The sequence below is a fragment of the Xyrauchen texanus genome, chromosome 17 (genome assembly GCF_025860055.1).
Source record: "Xyrauchen texanus isolate HMW12.3.18 chromosome 17, RBS_HiC_50CHRs, whole genome shotgun sequence".
Lineage (NCBI taxonomy): Eukaryota > Metazoa > Chordata > Actinopteri > Cypriniformes > Catostomidae > Xyrauchen > Xyrauchen texanus.
Genome location: NC_068292.1, coordinates 32,682,220 through 32,702,881, shown reverse-complemented (window position 1 = coordinate 32,702,881; position 20,662 = coordinate 32,682,220). Strand labels below are relative to the sequence as shown.

Sequence of the window (20,662 nt, the reverse complement as noted above, 5' to 3'; positions counted from 1 at the left end):
TTTAGTGAATCCAAAGGGATTTGCTATGCAGGCAGTCCGCTTGCGAGCCCTCTCCCTATGACACTCTGCGCGTCGGAGTGAGATAAGCTTCTGTCGTATGATGTTCCGGAGCTCTGTGAGGGCTGGTCTGTCCTCTTCTCTTGCCTTCCTGAACTGCTGCTTTAGAGACCGTAGTTCTTTCCTGAGCTGGGTGATCTTAATCTCGCGCCGGTTTGGCCTAGCTGTGCTGCTGGCTTTTGGTTGTTTCATGCCAAATCTTTCAGCACCGATGCTGATGATCAAAGTGCACATCAACTGGAGTCGCTGATCCACTTCCCCGCTTCAAGGGTAGCATCAACATCCTCATCAAACTGGCGCCACTCAGTCCCCTTGTGTGCGGCAGGCCATATAAATTAATTTAAACCTTCTCAAAATGTGATTTATTTACTTGTCAAGCAAAATGGCATAAGATATTTTGTCTTGTTTCAAGAGAAATATGATACAATTAAGTGTATTTTAGACTTAAACAACAACAACAAAATTGGCAATGGGATAAGAAAAATAAACTTGTTTTTCTTCTGAATTAAGTTTATTTTTCTTACCCCATTGGCAAACAGTTTTTGTCTTCTCGTTTTAAGCATTTATCTTTTGGAAGTTTGCTTGCAAAGTAAATAAATAACTTTTTAAGAATGTTTTGATAATTTTACTGGAAAACAAGACAAAATACTTTTTTGCCATGTAGATTTATGGCACTTTTCCACTGCACGTTACGGTTCGACTCGACTCGACTCTGCTCCCTTTACTTTTCTGAGCTTGCTTTTCCATTGCAGTTTAGTGCCGCCTCAACGTGGGTGGGATTATAGGCTGATCATCATAGTTGTGCCACCTCTACTTCCGTGACATCATCTTAAACGTGACACAAACATTACTGACCATAAACAATAACATGACCGCTAGCTGTTAGCTACGAAACCATTGTGCTTTTTAAAACAGTGGTTGCATGGTGATTTTACACAAGTGTAACAGTTAAATTGGCCTGGTTGTTTTAGAAGCAGAATATAGAGTTAACTTAACAAAACGTACCATCCTCCATCATGGACTCCAATAACGCTGTGGCCGAGTACAGTGCACTCTCCCTCCCATTGCCATAGATAGCGTCCATTTGGTCGAACCACTTCCACTTTCTTCTGTTTGAACCACTCCGGCTGTTGTGGTCTTTGATGGTTCTGTATTCACTTTGTATTTTTTTTTACTTTTCCCTACACTGTTGGTAGCCATGTGCGGCCAACAGCTGAGACATTTCCTGAAAGAATTTTTCGTTTCGCGTTGTTTCGTTCGTCGCTAATGAGAGGAACATCTGCGCCTTGTTTATTGACCATGGCGTAGTTTTGTGCACAGCGATTTCATTTTACAATTCGAAAGTCGTGTGAACAAATGATACTGCTATCATTGATGTTATCTTTAAAACTAGCGGGTTGATGTCCCATGTCGCAAATCCAGTGATGCCGGTAGTGACGATTCTCTCTGACCAATCAGTGATCTGCAGGGTTTTGACGTCACATTTATTATCGGCTCGTTTAGAACCTTGACCGAGGTGGTGCTAAAAAAAGTACCAGGTGCCAGGTACTATCCACAGTGGAAAACCCCCAAAAAGTGAGCAGAGTCGAGTCAAGTTGTACCGTGCAGTGGAAAAGCCCTTTTAGTTTTGATCTGTATAGTGTAATCTACATTGTAGCTAATTCTGGCCAAAAATCACCCGCTTAGAGAGAAAGGGGCTCCCTTACCGACATGTAGAGTGACTAACCAGGTTTTATTTTATTTACTCTAATTTCAGCCAACTCTTGCCATTTTTGTACGCAATGTACATCGGATGTTCCATGGGCACACTGTCTAAGGCCTAGGCTTGTCTTTAGATATCCTTGTGTTTATTTTGCAAGTTGTGAACTGCTTTTTTTTATTATTATTATTATTATAATTATTATTAATCTCACCACAGTCAAGCCGAAAATGAATTTTTGAAGTAACTTCTCCATGTAGTAAACGTGTTGTTTCAAAAATGTTCAACAGAAATGACCCCAATTTTCATTTGAATTCAGAGAAAACCGCATCCATCGGGCTAGTTTGGTTTTAATCTGTTTGAAAGCAAGGTTTGAGCAAGAGGTTTCTGTCATTATAGTATTAAGCTTGCTCTGATTCATTTATAGAGATCAAAATACACTTGTGCTTTGGTGATGCTTAGAATGTGTGCTATTTGTGAGCTGCTGTTGCCATGGTGAAAGGACATGTCGTGCAAACAAATGTCTTGCTGGGAGATCTCCAAGTCCCAGAACTTTCAGTTTGCAGATCCTTGGTTCCAGAGCCTTGTCAAAACACACCTGTGCTAAGAATCCCATCACAAACACACATACGGATACAATAAGACCATCTCTACCCACGCACAAATACACGTTTACACACAGTCACGTACTCTAATCATCTCTAAACAATACGACACATTCACAACTGTTTTCATGCCCAGCTAAAAAAAACTAATAATAAAATAAAAAAACAGCACATACAAGCTTAATGCAGTCAGTCTGTTATACTGTTGTTTATGTAGCATTTAGCCACTTTTGTGACTTAGCTAACTAGGCGAGCTGTGTGTTGGATGTACAGTAAGTTTGAGTTGTTCTTCATAGACAGGCTTATATTACTCTTTGCACTGAAGAGTAACATATTGAGATGAAAGGAGAGGTCATATAGCCCCTCAGCATTAGTGCACTAGAGTGTAAAAACTCTATCTTTCTTTCTAACCCTCTTCCATTCCTCAATCCCTCTCCCAGTCCTCCTCCGTGGCTAATTTTCTCTCCTCGAAGTGCGGCTCAAGTGTCTCCTCTCAGCCACACTCGTATGCACTGTTGACTCTCCTCTATCTGTTGTTGTCCACAGAGCTACGAGACAAAACATCTCTCCACATAATCAGAGTTTTGGCACCGGCCGCCTCTCTGGAGCTCAGCTTGTAGACTCATTAAACTCTCCCCCCTAGTGTGAAACGGATTCAGCTCAAAAATCAATACACACTCTCCTGGACATAGTGACTGTGTGTGTGTGTGTGTGTGTGTGTGTGTGTGTGTTTGAGGTCAGTGTCTTTGTGCCTCATAAGCGGAAAAAAAGAAACGGGGTTTAAAAGACCACAGAAATTTGAGGACAGAGTTTCATAAGCTTTATTTCCCAATGGACTGCAAGTACTGTCCATTGATCAGAACATATTGACAGTATCTTTAGGGTTGAAATAGACGGATATAGAAGAAAATCAGAAAAGAGGGAGTGGTTTGGAGGTTTTAAAAGTGCATACATGTAACAGTTTAAATTTTACACAGTACATGAGAAAAGTTTCAACAGTGTTTTCAAACAAAATTTTTGTAGCCACGAAAGCTTGATTATAAATTTGAGTGACAATTAAATTTGTGACATCAAATGCACGCTTACAAATTTAAGTTATTATTCTTGCTTGTGCGATTTCGGATACGAGGATCAGTTTTGCAAAGCATATACAGTACTGTACAAAAGTCTTAGGCACATAAGATGTTTCACAAAAGCATTTGTCTTAAGATGGTTATTTATCTGCTACTTTAGTGTGTCAATAGGAAATATAAATGTTATTCTTCCAAACATTCCTTTTGCAAATAGAATAGAATAGAAGAACAGGGAGCCCTGCAACAGATAGCATGGCCCTCACAGACTGAACATCGGGGTAGTCGGACGGCCTTCGGCGGGTTGGGATCGACTGCTCTCGGCTGGACGATCAGCCGTTAATCGCGGGGTTCGCCCGAACCCCCTGCCTACACTTCATTCCTTCAACGTTGGCGTACTGTGGAAGAGTCTGGCTTGTAAGTGCAATACTGCATCGGCCATCTCCGCTGGACGATCGGCTGTAAATCACGGAATTTTCTGATCCACCTGCCTCTTCTTCTAACTACCATTGGCCTGCCACGGAAGAGTTGCATAGACTCAAGCTCTGTGCTCGGACGGTCTTGCTGTGGATTGGATGCTTTTTGGCTGGAGGATCGGATAGCTGCTGGTATCGCCCAAACTTCTCGCCGGCCATCTATTACAACAGCGGCTTCACAGACGTGTGGTAGGACACTGCAGGTGATGGTGGCACCACAGAGGATGCTGTTCGTCCTGCTCACTGCTTTGGCTTGTCATAGCTGTTTTAATACACTTTGTTACGCTGTTGTTTCAAATCTTGGTTACCATATCTGTACAAGAATGGCAATCTTCTACTCATCCCTGGATTTGCATAAACTGAACTCAACATATCGTCTTTCTGGGGTCATATATAATTACTGTGCGCACTCGAAAATCGTGCGCCGTCCTAGATATGTCCACCGAGGATCCCGGCGCAGCTTCTGTAAAGATGCACATTTCACTTCTCTGCTCAATGACGTCATTCCAGTAATTTCATCTCGTCGGTCATTCTCCAAGTCCGCTGCAGAGTTACGGTCAGTAAACCCGCTAAATCTCTGTTCTATCAATATTACATCTTCAAATGATGAAAAAACTGAGTCTCAGACTCTAAGGATGGCCTTAATAAACGCAAGGTCATTATCCAATAAATCGTTCATTTTAAATGACTTTTTCACTACAAACTCACTGGACTTCCTATTTGTGACCGCAACCTGGTTGAAACAGGGTGATCTCTCATCTCTTGGTGAACTCTCTCCCCCGGATTGCGCCTTCTTTACCACTCCAAGACTTTCTGGTCAGGGTGGGGGTGTTGCTACTGTTTTTAAAAATCATTTAAAAAATAATCAACTGCAAACGGATGTGTATTCAAGCTTTGAAGTACAGTTAATGAGAATTAACTTAGGGAGTCCTGTATTATGTGCATTGATTTACAGGCCTCCGAAGTTTAACAAAGATTTCATCCAACAATTCTCTGAGTTTCTCTCTAATATTGTATCCCGATGTGATAGGCTGCTGATTTTAGGAGATTTTAACATTCATATTTGCTGTCCATCCAAACCTTTGGTGAAGAGTTTTCTTGTCTTATTGAATCCTTCAACCTGTCACAATCGGTTTCTAGTCCTACTCATAATCGGGGGCACATTTTAGACCTGGTGCTATCACATGGTTTTTCCGTAACAAATCTGAGAGTAGTTGATGCTGCTATTTCAGACCATCTGCCAATTGTGTTTGATTCTGTCTGTGATTCTTCCACCTTGTCTCACTCAAAGTTGTTGAATTATTCTCGTTTTATCCAGCCTTCTACGGCCAGCTTATTTTCTGAGCACTATCAGGCCAACTTTGCAGATTTTATCCCATGCAACAAATTAAACACTGAAGAGATGGTGGAGGTTTTTTACTAAAGCCTGCTCCATTTCTTTAGACGCTGTTGCTCCCCTTAAGCCCAGGAAAGCTAAGGGAAAGCGCCCCACACAGCCTTGGTTAAATGACTCTACTCGCTCTCTTAGACAAGATTGGCGTAAGGCTGAGCGAAAGTGGAAAAGAGATAAACTTCAAATTTCTTATGAATGTTTAACTGCATGTTTAATCAATTACCAAAAATCAGTAAAAGAGGCAAAGTTCAAATTCCTCTCTAAAATCATCTCAGAAAATGCAAATCGGCCGAGAATGCTGTTTAAGACAATTGATTCTGTGCTAAAACCTTTATCAGCCCCTACTCTAATTCCTTCTCGAGAAACATGCGAGAATTTGCGAGTCTTTTCATGAAAAAGTCTTGACGATCAAGGGTTCAATAAAGCCAGCAATATATAATCCACTTTTGACCTGCTTACCGATGAATTCTTTAACTTGTTTTCATCCTATCTCCTCTTCTCAGCTGGCTGATATTGTTTCTAAGGCAAAATGTTCCAGTTGTGAGTCTGATATCGTCCCTACTCGTCTCTTTAAGGAAGCTTTTGAAACCTTGAGTCCAACTGTAACAGATATCATTAACAGTTCTCTAGCGACTGGAATTGTTCCCGCTAGTTTTAAACATGCTGTAGTTCACCCTTTTCTTAAGAAACCTCATTTAGATCCATCTCTCCTCAATAATTTTAGACCTATATCAAAGTTGCCTTTTATTTCTAAACTTCTAGAGAGCGTCGTGCATGACCAGTTGAATACTTATCTCGGCACATCTAACATTTCAGATACTTTTCAGTCTTGTTTTAGATCTATGCACAGTACAGAAACTGCCTTGTTGAAGGTCAATAATGACCTTTTGCAAGTCCTTGACACCGAATTGCATGCAGTGCTTGTCCTACTAGATTTAAGCGCCGCTTTTGATACTATCGACCATAGTATCCTGTTGCATCGGTTGGAAAAAGTGGTGGGGATTCAGGGTGCGGCCTTACAGTGGTTGGCCTCGTATCTCAAAGACAGAACCTTCACAGTAAATATGGGTAAATTTACTTCTGTATCTGTTCCCCTAGTCTGTGGTGTGCCCCAAGGGTCCATTTTAAGCCCGCTTCTCTTCTCACTATATATGCTGCCACTGGGGGCCATATTTGAGAAACATAGAATATCCTACCACTGTTACGCTGACGATACACAGTTTTATCTACCGGCAAAAAAACGATATGTCTTATCCCCTGGAAGCCCTGTGTGACTGTTTTGATGAGATCAAATGCTGGATGGCAAACAATTTCTTACAATTAAACGAAAGTAAGAGCGAAATTTTGATTTTAGGCCCACCTAGCTCCTCAGCTACTTTTAATTTCGGTTTCTTCCCTGTCAGTGTTCGACCTCATGTAAGGAATCTTGGATTTACATTAGATTCGGTTCTTAACTTTGAAAAACAAGTCAGCTCAGTGGTAAAAGGCAGTTTCTTTCAATTGAGATCTATTGCAAAAGTAAAACAGTTCTTGTCCCCAAAAGATTTAGAGACTGTAATCCATGCCTTCATTACATCACGACTGGACTACTGTAATTCCCTGTACTGTTGTCTGCCTCAATCTACAATCACTCGTCTGCAAGTTGTTCAAAATGCTGCAGCGAGACTTCTGACTGGTACAAAAAAGAGAGATCACATCTCTCCTGTCTTAGAAATTTTACACTGGCTCCCAGTTAAGTTCAGAATTGATTTTAAAATTGCAGTTTTGGTGTACAAAGCGCTATCCGGTGCTGCACCAACATACATATGTGATTTACTGACTATGTACACTCCCCAAAGAAATCTTAGATTGTGTAATCAGCTTCTTTTAACTGTTCCACGCTTTCGCTGCAAAACCAAGGGTGGTCGGGCCTTCTCTGCCGCTGCTCCTAAGCTCTGGAACAGTCTGCCCTTCGCTGTGAGGTCTGCTCGGACACTAACAAGTTTTAAATCGGCTCTTAAAACGTATTTATTCTCTAGTGCTTTTAAATAAACTGCTTGATTGATTGTATATGAATCTTTTGAATGAATTATATCAGGTGCTATATGTATAAACCTGTCTTTTGCCTTGTCTATTTCAATGCTTTTAAATTGCATATTGTAATATTGTACAGCACTTTGGCGCAGCTCTGTTGTTTTTAAATGTGCTATAGAAATAAAATTTGACTTGACTTGACTAGTCTGAGATTACATAAAGAGACAGAAGTAATTGAGACAGCCTAATAAATAAAAGAACTGTGGCAAATCCTCCAAAAAAGCTTGGAAAATCCTATCTGCCTACAACCAAGAAAACCTGTGTCCAGGTGTAAGCAGGAGAATTTGTGCTGTTTTGAAGGCAAAAGTGTCCACACCAAATATTGATTTAGCTCTTGATTAATGAAAACTTTATGTCATAATTGTTTTAAGAATTCCTCACATTGAAAGTTTTTCACAAGTTCCTAAAACTTGATGTACATCAAAACTTTGGGTTGTGCGAGACAAATCCCCCCCAAGAATATTTCATCATTGTGTGCTTAGCATATACAGCATATACAGACCATATATATTCAGGCTTATGAATTAAACAGGTTATTCATAATTGAAAATGTGGCTTAATCTTAAAACTGAAAAACCATTTCTTTCACACATAACACATTAGCATTGACCTCTAAATGTTTACAGCTAGTACACCTGGTTTGATGTGGACATTTTACCTCTGTTTGTATTAATAATTCAGTGAAAGCCAGACATGTTGGTCAGGGTTTGGGCACTTCTGAGAATTTGAAATGAGCTAAGTATGCAAATCAATTGAGTTAAATGTATTTGGTCTGTCTGAGATTGAGATATTGAAGTGGTGTCCACTGGTGTTTGCTGTTGAATGTAATATTTTCAGTAATATGTTTAACTATTTTAATTAATATTTGGAGTTCCACATATTGACAGGATAGTTCGCCCAAAACTCCAAATTATGTTGTGTTGTCCCACACCGTATGACGTTTCCTTACAATGAAAGCATACTGTGATCAACGACGGCCAAGCTCCTTAAGACTAGTGAGCTACATAAGTCTTCTAAAGCCATATAATAGTTTTGTGTTAGGAGTAAAATGAAATATAAGTCATTATTCACTGAGAATCTTGGACTTGCACATATTCAAGAGTTATGATGGAGCTACCGTATGGCTTAGAAATACAGTATATAGTACACAAGTCATATTGACTTGTGTACCACATTTATGGTCTTTCTTTGGAGCTTGGCATTGTCTGTCCCCATTCACTTTCATTGTATTCAGAAAAGAAGCATAATTATTCTGCAAAACATCTGTTTTTTTTTGTTCCACAGAAGAAAGAATGTCATACAGATTTGTAACAACATACTGTAAGGGTGAAAAATATCTATTGACTAGTAGTAGAAAAAGAACCTGAAATTGTCACCGAATGTATGTTTCTTATGGGGATTTATGTAAAAATGTAATGGTGAAACAAGCATTTAAAAAAAAAGAAAGATTTGTACACAAAGTCAAGGGATATTGTGATATATCAAAGGAAACTTACAGAAATGCTCTCTTTCTCTCTCTATCTCCCTCTCTCTCTTTCTCTCTCTCTCTCTCTCTCTCTCTCTCTTGATTTGGTCATGTATTTTTAGAGCTTCTTTGATGGCTGGGATATCAATAAGAAGAAGGATAAAACTAAAGGCAGATGTGATACACTGATGGGTTGTGAGTCCTTTTGTTCAATCATTGCATACATATAATTATATGATTGTTGGAAAGTATAGCCTTTAGAAATACTCAATTATATGAACATTCCAAATTACTTAATTGTAAAAAGCTTTGTTGTGCTTTCAAGAGAATGTATTCTCATGTGATTGTCTTTGTGTTTAGATGACCGCCACAGGGTGAAATTGCACCCACTGCTCGGGGATCCCAACTCCGACTATATCAACGCCAATTACATCGATGTAAGTCAGCGGTCACACTACCTCTTCTGCCAGACACACAAACATTCACACTGCTTTTTGTATTATGTAGCTCCCCTTGACTCTTTTCAATATTTGTAGACACTCTCCCTTCTCTAGGCCACGCCACATGTGGCCTAATATTACAACACCTTTCTAGTTTTGATAGAAAAGTTTTGAGTCCTCTATTTGTCCTTGTAAAACAGCTTTTAGTGGCAGCTGAGAGTTGGTTGCTTGTTACTCCTGTTCTTTTGTATTTGACCTACCAAAAATGTTATTTGGGCAAGATTGTGGTCCGATTTATAGACTGCTGACATGAATGGTGAAGTATTTTTTATCTTTGTGCTCCTTTAATGGGATAGTTTTGTCATGGAAAATTATGTCATCATTTACTCGTGTTATTTTACCCCAAACCTTTATGAATTTTATTTAGTCTGTGGAACAAAACAGGAGGTGTTAGGCAAAATGTTAGCTTTAGTGACTATTTAATTTCATTGCATTGTTTTTCTATACAATGAAAGTGAATGGTGACCAGGGTTGGGGAGTACGGAATACATGTAACGGGATTACGTATTTTAAATACAAAATATTAGTAACTGTATTCCACTACGGTAACAGTTTAAATCATTGGTAATCAGAATACAGTTACATTCAAAAAGTATTTTGATTACTGAAGAGATTACTTTGCATTTTATTGTCATTTGTTTCATTTAATATTTAGACTATTCAGTTGGAAAACATTTATACATATTAACGATGCAATCTGAGTAGTTTTCGAACAGCAGTGAAACACTTTCTTATGATGTGTTACATTCATACAATTTCATACTGTTGTAGCGAATCAGCTCTATATTCTTCCACCATTAGGTAGCGAATCAGCTCTATGAAATATTAATAATCAATCATAACTTGTTATAATCGATTATGAATATTTGGATCAGTTAATCGGGTTAACTTGATGTAGCTACATTAACATTACAACCAAATACTCGGTTCATCCCGTGAACACTCAATATTGGTTATTAATTAATTAATTAATAGAAAGGTACATTTCGGGGCATGGGAAATGTCTTTCTTACTAAGTATTAAGAGCAAGTAGTCAAAATCTATGATTAGTGACTTTAGATATGAGCTTGAGACACAGACAACTTTACATGTGACATGAACAAGACTTTATTAACTAGACTAAACATTTAAACTACTCTAACATACATATACATACATTCATACAGTTTACCAAGGGAAAGAGGGCTGAAGCAGAATACAGGAAGGCAAGAAGTTATAGCATTGTTTGAAGTTCAGCAGATCAACAGCCTGAGCAAACCATCATATTAGTTCTGACACGCCCTTTTTAGAAAGGGGTTAAGGATACTTAACGTATCAAATAATGAGACTAAGTTTGATACTTGCATGTCCCATTTGAATTAAACTGTCCTGATGCAATTTGTTGAGGCTCCAGTTGATCTTTGATGATGTTGTCTTGATGAGAGAGAACCAGTGAGAGTCAGAGACAAGGCCGGAGCCTGGCACACGCTTGGGAGTCCTTGGGGCCTTCTAGTTTGGCATCATTCAGCGAGAGAGTGAGAGAGCACAAGGCTCAGAGAACCAGAAAGCAAGAGATAAGCGACAGGGCTAAGAGCGAGCTAAGAGAGAGAGAGCAAGTGGGCGCACCAATTTTATACCCTCAGGAAACAGGTCCCACCTCTCATTGGCTCGACCAATAAGAAGGGTTTGAGTTCTAGGCGGGAATTTGGTTTATTGCTCTTTGTTGTAAAATTGCCCATTGCATGTGCAAGAAAGAAAATAGGAAACATACTTGTAATACTAATATGTTGTTGTTATCGACATATCATGTACACAGTCATTTCAATCTTCAGAATACCAAGTTATAGAGACCAAATATGCCACACATATGATTTTGGTTAACCATAGTATGCAAAGTCTGAAACATTAACCCATTAGTTTGCAAGAAAACATAGATCAAGCACATTTAAGGGAAAATGTGAGATGGCACATTAGATACATGTCAATATTTATCACATGGATATATAGAATATATATATAGGATTAACAGGGTTCATTTCTCTTTCTCAGTAAGAGAATGAAGTGAGGGTCAGCACTTCTCTGAACATTCCTTTGGAGGTCGTAAAAGTCTCCCTTACTCTGGGCATGAGAGAGTTCCTTTGTCAAAGCTCATTTGCATGTTTTATGACAGTAAGAGATTTTGGGCTGAATGACTCAAAAGATAGTAAAACATCGCGTAATATCATTCTACAGAGATCTTATATTCGAATTCAGCTCGGACAAATCGTAAGGTTTAATTTGATACCAAGAAACATGTGTTTAGTACACTTAGAAAGGGAATATACACTGAGGCTATTAAATATGAGGCCTCAGAGTTTAAAACACACAACGAAACAGTTCTAACGAGTTTGATATACCTCAGAAATACACAACATACAGGGATTACACGTATTTCATTAGCAATATGCAGTTCTGTGTTTAACTGAAAAACACACACACACACATTTTTACGTTCAAAGTTTCCCCTTCCTGTCCACCACGATAAGCACGTGGTGAGCATCGCGGATGTCACATGCGGTTCTCTGTCAATAGTTCATTGTCTCTTTGTCAATACATTTATTGTGCTTGTGGAGGCTGGTTGGCGCTATTTCAGTAATTAGGGGAGTTTTTAACAGTAAGTTCTTGTTTGTTCGTGAATCTGTTAAGGCCACTGATCCTCCGCCATACCTTACACTGTTGTGAGTGAAGAGGTGGATATGACGTAATTGAGGAATTTTCCTTGGCAGGATAATAGAGAAGCTACATCACGTTTCTACAGCTTAACAGGTAAACAGTTAGAAACGCTTTGACAAATGAAACATAAATACACGATAAATACACGATTACACGCCTTGTCAGTGTTTTTATACGGTTAGGGTATTTTTACAAGGAATGCTAACCAGTGTAGCCTTTAACATCGTATAGAAAGCTACAACCAATATATCTATGATGAAAATGCATGTTGGAGCATTACTTTTTTCTCAAGTAAGACCTTTGATTTTAGAGCAAAGATCTCATAAGCAGGAAACAACAGATTTTTTTTAATTTTCTTTTTTTAAAGTAACTTCTCAACCCTGATGGTGACCCTGAACATTCTACCTGGCACCTCCTTTTGTGTTCCATGTTGTTTAGAACACATGAGAATGAGGAAATGGTGACATTATCCATTAAAAAAAAATGGGGGTCTGGGGGGTCTGCATGGATGTCATTTCATGGCAATTTTCTGTTCACTATATATGACTTTACACATAAGAAATGTGTAAACATGCAAATGTGAATTTTCTGTTTACATGTAAACACATTGCTACAAACTGTATACATACAAATGTGCATATCCTTTTTCTGTGTACTACAGTATTGTACATTATTGACTTTTCTCAGTGAACTTTTACCTACTGTTGAAATTGGTATCTAAATAGTTCAGTGTTATACACAATAGCACTCAGCTATATGAAAATGACATTCTTATATTGTACAGTAAGCAGTCAGTGTCAACTAAATTGAAATTTGTATATAACAAACATTTCCAGGGTTGACTGCCATGGTGTAAAAAACATCTCAACATTTTGACCAGTACGGCTCACACGATGACTAAAAATACTTTTCATTTTGGTTGCATTGGCCAATTTACTGGCACAATAACTAGGTTTTGAAGCATGAATTCAATGTTTTGGGTGTGTTGCCACATTTTGCAGACATGCAAAATAGTTGCGATGTCCAATAAATCAGTTGTGACGTCCAATAAATCAGTTGTGACAATTGCACTTACAGTGTAGTGTTTTGACCTGGCAAAGTGTAGTGTTTTGACATTTTCCCAGACACATTTCACCTTAACTGTCTGGGCCTTTTGATTCAATACGTGAGTTGCTTGTTCACTTTGTTTATTCTGAATGGAAAGCTTTAAGCTTGAGCGTTTTGCAGACTGTATTGTTCTGTTGAAAGAAATGAAAAGAGAACTTTAGATAGATAGATAGATAGATAGATAGATAGATAGATAGATAGATAGATAGATAGATAGATAGATAGATAGATAGATAGATAGATAGATAGATAGATAGATAGATACTCCACATATTTAATATTATAGTAATATATTATAGTAATAATATAGTTTTGGCGAGATGTTTAGGACATCTACTTTGTGCATGACATGAGTAGTTTCTCCAATAATTGTTTACAGTCAGATTGTTTCACTTTTAATTGACTATATCACAATTCCAGTGGGTCTGAAGTTTACATACACTAAGTTAACTGTGCCTTTAGGTAGCCTGGAAAATTACAGAAAATTATGTAAAGCCTTTAGACATTTAGGCAATTAGCTTTTGATAGGAGATGTACTGAATTGGAGGTGTACCTGTGTATGTATTTTAAGGCCTATCTTCAAACTCAGTGCCTCTTTGCTTGACATCATGGGAAAATCAAAAGAAATCATCCAAGACCTCAGAAACAAAAGTATCTGTTTCATCGTTGGGAGCAATTTCTAAACTCCTGAAGGTACCACTTTCATCTGTACAAACAATAGTATGCAAGTATAAACACCATGGGACCATGTAGCCATCATACCGCTCAGGAAGGAGACTCATTCTGTTTCCTAGACATGAACATAGTTTGGTGCGAAAAGTGTAAATAAATCCCAGAACAACAGCAAAGGACCTTGTGAAGATGCTGGAGGAAACAGGTAGACAAGTATCTATATCTACAGTAAAACGAGTCCTATATCGACATAACCTGAAAGGCCTCTCAGCAAGGAAGAAGTCATTGCTCCAAAACTACCATACAAAAGCCAGACTCCAATTTGCAAGTGCAAATTAAGAAATGTCCTCTAGTCTGATGAAACAAAAAATCTAACTATTTGGCCATAATGACCATCGTTATGTTTGGAGGAAAAAGGGCGAGTTTTGCAAGCTGAAGAACACCATCCCAACCGTGAAGCATGAGAAGGGCAGCATCATGTTGTGGGGGTGCTTTGCTGCAGGAGGGACTCGTGCACTTCACAAAATAGATGGCATCATGAGGAAGGAAAATTATGTGGATATATTTAAGCAACATCTTAAGACATCAAACAGGAATTTAAAGCTCATTCGCAAATGGGTCTTCCAAACCGACAATGACCCCAAGCATACCTCCAAAGTTGTGGCAAAATGGCTTAAGGACAAAAAGTCAAGGTATTGGAGTGGCCATCACTAATCTCTTACCTCAGTCCAATAAAATATTTGTGAGCAGAACTGATAAAACATGTGCGAGCAAGGAGGCCTACAAACCTGACTCAATTACACCATTTCTGTCTGGAGGAATGGGCCAAAATTCCAGCAACTTGTTGTGAGACGCTTGTGGAAGTCTACCCAAAACGTTTTGACCCAAGTTAAACAATTTAAAGGCAATGATACCAAATACTAACAAAGTAAACTTCTGACCCACTGGGAATGTGATGAAAGAAATGAAAGCTGACATAAATAATTCTCTCTACTATTATTCTTATATTTCACATTCTTAAAATAGTGATCCTAACTGACCTAAGACAGGGAATATTTTCTTTAATTAAATGTCAGGAATTGTGAAAAACTGAGTTTAAATGTATTTGGCTAAGGTGTATATAAACTTCTGACTTCAATGGTATGTAGATAGATTCAGAAATAGATAGATAGATAGAGAGAGAGAGAGAGAGAGAGAGAGAGAGAGAGAGAGAGAGAGAGAGAGAGAGAGAGAGAGAGGGAGGGAGGGAGGGATGGATGGATGGATGGATGGATGGATGGATGGATGGAATTTAAGGTGAGAATTGTGCACCCACACATATTATACCCACATCTGCATTTAAAATATAGTATTGCCTCCATTTCTACTAGTGTCTGTCCCCTGGCATTAGGCTTAGCCGGCTAACACAAGTCTTGTTTCTTTCTCTCTTTCTCTAATTCTCTCTCTCTCTCTCTCTTTCTGTCTGTGATCTGTTAATCCTCAACACTCTTCAGCCTCTCATTAACAGACTCTGTCTTGTCTTTTTCTACCCCCCTTCCCACCTCTTCGACTTCGGACCCTGTAGATTCGGATAAACAGGGAAGTAAGTATTTCACAGCTCTTTCTTTTTTCTCTCTATTCCACCCTCTAGCTCTCTCTTCCTAATTTTTTCTGTGTCATGGCATTGCTCTGTTTGTATTACTTAAACATGAGAAAGAGCGGCTCTGTGACAGAGAAATCTCCTTTATTTTCATCCCTAAATGTGGATGCATAAAAATTTCAGGTTCCATCTGTTGGGTTTCATTTATTATTATTTACAGGTACTTGGTTTTTACAGAACCATAAAAAAATAAAATAAATCTTCACTTCTTCACTGCCACTCTTTATCAAACATGCAAACGTAGAGAGAGGGATCAGAGGACTGGGATAATTCTTTGTGCAAAAGGGAGTTGCTGGTGCACTTTTCATCTGCAGTCTCTGAAATTGAAATTTTTATAGATGAATTGTACCTTAACTTTAGCAGATGCAAACTGGTCTTCTCTCAAAATACTTTGCTGAAGTTCAGACATCAAAATCTGAAGAGAGTTACAGACAGGAAGTCAAAATTAGATGAGTACAAACAGGCAGCCCATACTTCAAAAGCCATCACTGCTTATTCTTCTTAATAATAATGATAGTAGTTTTTATTTACATATATAGCACCTTTCCAAAAGCTCAAGATAGCTTTACAATCAGTGTACATTCAATCTTAACAAGTCTCTTGACAATTAATACATGAAAAAATAATAGCTTGACACTTTGCAATAACTATAATAAAATTAATAAAATGAACAAACGTGATATAATGCTTAACGGATCATACGTTCATGTACATTCAAATATGAACAAGTTAAAAGAATAAAATTTGTCAAGTCTCATATGAAATTTTTCAAAAGTAAAAAAACTAGGGCGTTTAAAGCATGGCATGTACACAGACAGACATACAGTATAGGTGTTTGGGCATAGATAGATAGATAGATGGATAAAGGGATAGATGGATGGATGGATGGATAGATAGATGGATGGATGGCATTTTCAAAGTTTCATGACATTTCTACGATTCTAACTATTGGTTTGAAAATTATCACATGATATAAAACTTAACAGATAATTTGTTGATGTATGTTATTATAAAGTGATACTAATAATAGAGACATTTGGTGTACAAACAAAACTTGTATGCATCACATTAGTAGCAACATTTCGTACATTCAGTTTCTAAGTGTTGCTAAGTTAGTCAGTGTTTTGCAAAGCCATTTTATTGTCTTTTTCCCTTTTAATGAGCTTTTGTTTCCATCTTGATAAATGGCTGCATTTCTGCTGCATTAAGCTTCTTACAGCTTTGGGCTGGTGATATATTCATCACAGATTTGATGGCAGATAGAGCGACCCACGAACTGTATCATTACTGAGATCCCCTATTAATGTCATGCCCTTGAGAAAGACACATAACTCCAGCTGGACTGTCTCTGCAATCTGTGCTGCTGTGTAATGAATTATGCCTTATTATTCATTTATGTATTTATTTTAAATACCTTTTTCTCTTTGGATGTATTTGTCTCACTAACAAAGTAAGATTTAGAGATCTATATTGAGACATACAGATGACTACAGACTTTAATAAGAGTGAACTATGTGTTTAATTTGAACGAAATGAACAAAACAAATCTATGAGAGATGAAAGCACAGGCCATTAAATATGCCAACCTAGGTGTTGATCTTTAAGTCAATAAAAACATTGAAAGTATTTTCAGTGTTTCAGTTTTCTGTTTAGTTTCGTACAATCAATACCCAAGTACACAAGATATGAAAGGTGAGATCAAAGTATAAGTGAATGTAAAACTAATATACAATCATGCTTCTTTTGGACCAGTTAAGTTCCAAAGAAAAAGCCCTGATCTCTGTTCCAGCTTAATCCTTTATGCGCAAAAAACTACAATGTCTCCTTCACAATTTCTTATTCTGTCTCCGTTTTCATGTTTGTCTGTGGAGTGAACAGGAAATAGCTAGTCCAAATCCATAGTGTATTAGACATCTGCTGTTTTCTTAAATGGAGCAGTAAATGACGAACAATGAAAAAACATGTCTCTATTATTCTCTACCATCTTTGTAATGAAAGCAGATCCAATTTTGGGAGCCTCCCAAGGAAGTTCTTTGAAAATGCTGAGCTTTGATGAATAAAATGCATGTTTCGAAATGTTCCTTGTGTTCCTCTCTAAATTCGAAACCACACCTGATGGAGGAATTGTGCGGGGGACTGATCTCCTCTTATACCAGAGTGTCTTTTTCATTGTTTGTTTCCAGGGCTTCAAATGTATTGGTTAATAGTATTAGGGAATAACAAATTAAATGTAGCAACTATAATAGCATGACTAGCATTTAAATGGTGTAGCTATTTTTAGCTATTTTCCAGTAGATAGATTTTTAGTAGCAGTGTAGCATGACATACAATACATCATCACTGTTTGTGTATATAGTAGATACTGTACTGCAGTATGCTCTCTTGTATATAATTAAAATTAGTTCAAACTATAGTCACTGTATTGTGCACAGGGTCATACAACTGAGTGAATTGAAACATGCTTTTCTATGTCCTCTCACTCTCTTAGAATGGGGAAGTCCAATTCATTTTAGTGAATCAGTTCATACGGATAGTTTTTTTCAGTGGTTTCATGTCATTATTTTGTTATTATTTTAATTTATGGGTTCAATTTTGATGCTATAACTCTAATTACAAGCCAGATTTAGAAAATTTGATTATATATTGTAATAAACCCTTAATAACATCAATGTAGCTACCTTTTATTAGTAACATCTAGTGCAGCTGATTACTTGTTTTAAAGAACTGCTTGAATTTATTTGAACTACTATCAGTAGCTACCGTTTCACAGCAGACATTAGTAGTGGATATCATTATTCTGTTTTTATAAATGTCTAAGAGGCAGGAGGATTGTGGGGAGTTGTATAGCCAGTGTACTGGTATAAGCAAAGGCCTTGGTCCTCTGAAGAACGTTTACACTCTGTAGGACTGGAGATGAAAAGATGTGAAGAGATACACAGAGAAAGGGCTAGAGACACAGGCGTGATGTTTCTGGGACACAGATGGCTTACACAGCATGTTACATCTCTCTCTTTCTTTTAGGGTTACCATCGATCCAACCACTTCATCGCCACTCAGGGTGAGTATCTTTGTATGGGCAGAACTTGTGGATGGATGTGTGTGTTTGTTTACAGCATGTGGTTCTATCTGGCAGTGTGCAATCCCAAGGGGAGAGCACTTCCCTCTCTTTAGTCCGTGTCTGTGTGTGTTTATGAGTGAAACACTCTTACAGATGGAATGAGTTCAGAGCAATGAAATTATTGAGGAGTTGTGGGAATAGAGATTGTGAGGTGGTGTAAGAATTGCCACCTGCTGTCTTCTAGCCTAAGACCCCCATCAACACAAGCAGCACAATACCTGCTTGAACTCAGGAGGAGAGAAGACTAATTCCATTCAGATTGTGTGTGTGTGTGTGTGAGTGTATGTACTTAGCTATAGCATGGGAACAGAATTGTCCGCAAAAGTGAGCTATGTATGACAAAACCTCCCTTGGGGACATTAAGGTACATCCTTAATTGAATAATAATTTGATAAAAAAGCAAATACTGCTGTTTATTTTAAGTATATGTGCAGGGTTGGGGAGTAACGGAATACATGTAAGGGGATTACGTATTTAAAATACAAAATATAAGTAACTGTATTCCACTACAGTTACAATTTAAATAATTGTTAATTAGAATAGTTACATTCAAAAAGTATTTTGATTACTAATTTTTATTATCATTTGTTTCATTTAATATTTAGTCATTTCAGATGGAAAACATTTATACATATAAATGATGCGATCCAAAGTGCTTTTGAACAGCGGTGAAACACTTTCTTGTGATGTGTTACATTCATACGTGCAGACAGAGAATGAATGTAACATCATATTTTGAAGTAAGTTTGAAGTAAGTTTGGAGCAGAAGAAATAGAAATAAACCTTGTGTTAATTGTTAGCTTTACGCTAAGCTAAAATGCTATTTCTAGCCAGTTTACATACACGAAAATTCACGTTAGATCATAATTTCTTTTTTCTAGTAAGACCTTTGATATAAGGGCAAAAATCATATTCTTGATAATATTTTTTTTGTTTGTTTTTAAAAACTGTAAACATATCTAAAAATCCTTAAAACAAGATCAGTTTGATTTATCTTGTTTTAGAAATAACACTGCATAAGATATTTAGGTTTTTCAGAGAATGTATTTTTAACATGTGTATTTTGTTTTACTGTACTGGCAGATTTTTATAGTCAAAACAAGTGAAAAAATAACCAGTGCTGAAGATGTAATCCAAAGTATTTGGAATATGTTACTGACCTTGAGTAATCTAATTTTACAGCATGTATTCTGTAATCTGTAGTGGAATACATTTTGAAAGTAACCCTCCCAACCCTGTATATGTGTATATCTGTACATGTCCCCATTTAAATATCCAAGTAAGTGTGTGTGTGTGTTTGTGTGTGAGAGAGAGAGAGAGAGAGAAAGAGAAATATCAGGCATAAACTTTCCCCCAATCCTTTTTCTCAGGCCTACTAAAACAAGGTCACCCTCTTCTCTCATCGTTGCAGATCTCCCATAAATAAATCATGACATGTTTGTGGCTTGTCTGTCTTTCCCCCTAATTGAATTTCTAGGCAGAGTCAATTGATGGGAGAAATTAGCTCTTTCTATCAGAGAGCCACATCCTGCTGAGGTTAAAAGCTGCTCCATTCACCAGAAATGTCTGCTATTGAATTACTCTCCTCAAGCCTCTGGATTACATAACCGCCTCATAACATGCAGTGACACTTGGTAAATTAAACCCACTGTGTGGAGCACTGGCTGCCATTCACTGAATATGTGTGCATGTTTTTGTTTACAGGGCCCAAGCAGGAGACAGTGTATGACTTTTGGAGGATGGTTTGGCAAGAGAACTGCTTCAGTATTGTCATGATCACCAAGCTAGTGGAGGTGGGCAGGGTATGTTCTAGAATCTTCCTCATCTTCACACTAACCCATAAACCTGTTCACAAAAACCATTCATTTACAGTCAGTTTACTTGTTTGTGTTTGTGTGTGTCTGTATGTTCAGTATTTGGATATATTTAAATTCATTATAATGGCACTTCTTTTTCAATACAGTCATAAACATGCCAACATAAACGGTTATCTATGTAAAACAAAACAAACTATAGAAGTATTTTTTCGAAACACATTTTGTCACTTAAATTTTTGTTCATTCTTAGGGTCAGGGATTTGAACAAACCCCTAACCCT

The 20,662-nt window shown here is 37.7% G+C and overlaps 1 protein-coding gene across 7 annotated transcripts in view; it reads left to right on the top strand.

Annotated features, from left to right (window-relative positions):
• Positions 1 to 20,662, top strand: part of ptprub (protein tyrosine phosphatase receptor type Ub) — a 309,428-nt gene that overhangs the window by 255,847 nt on the left and 32,919 nt on the right. For 3 of the 7 annotated variants that reach the window (XM_052147302.1, XM_052147301.1, XM_052147306.1), the window contains 5 exons: positions 8,961 to 9,033; positions 9,199 to 9,275; positions 15,373 to 15,390; positions 18,469 to 18,505; positions 20,270 to 20,367. In XM_052147302.1, the coding sequence (XP_052003262.1) occupies positions 8,961 to 9,033; positions 9,199 to 9,275; positions 15,373 to 15,390; positions 18,469 to 18,505; positions 20,270 to 20,367 (303 nt within the window). The remainder of the gene's footprint in view (positions 1 to 8,960; positions 9,034 to 9,198; positions 9,276 to 15,372; positions 15,391 to 18,468; positions 18,506 to 20,269; positions 20,368 to 20,662) is intronic. The other 4 variants (XM_052147307.1, XM_052147304.1, XM_052147303.1 and 1 more) reach the window with 3 other exon arrangements.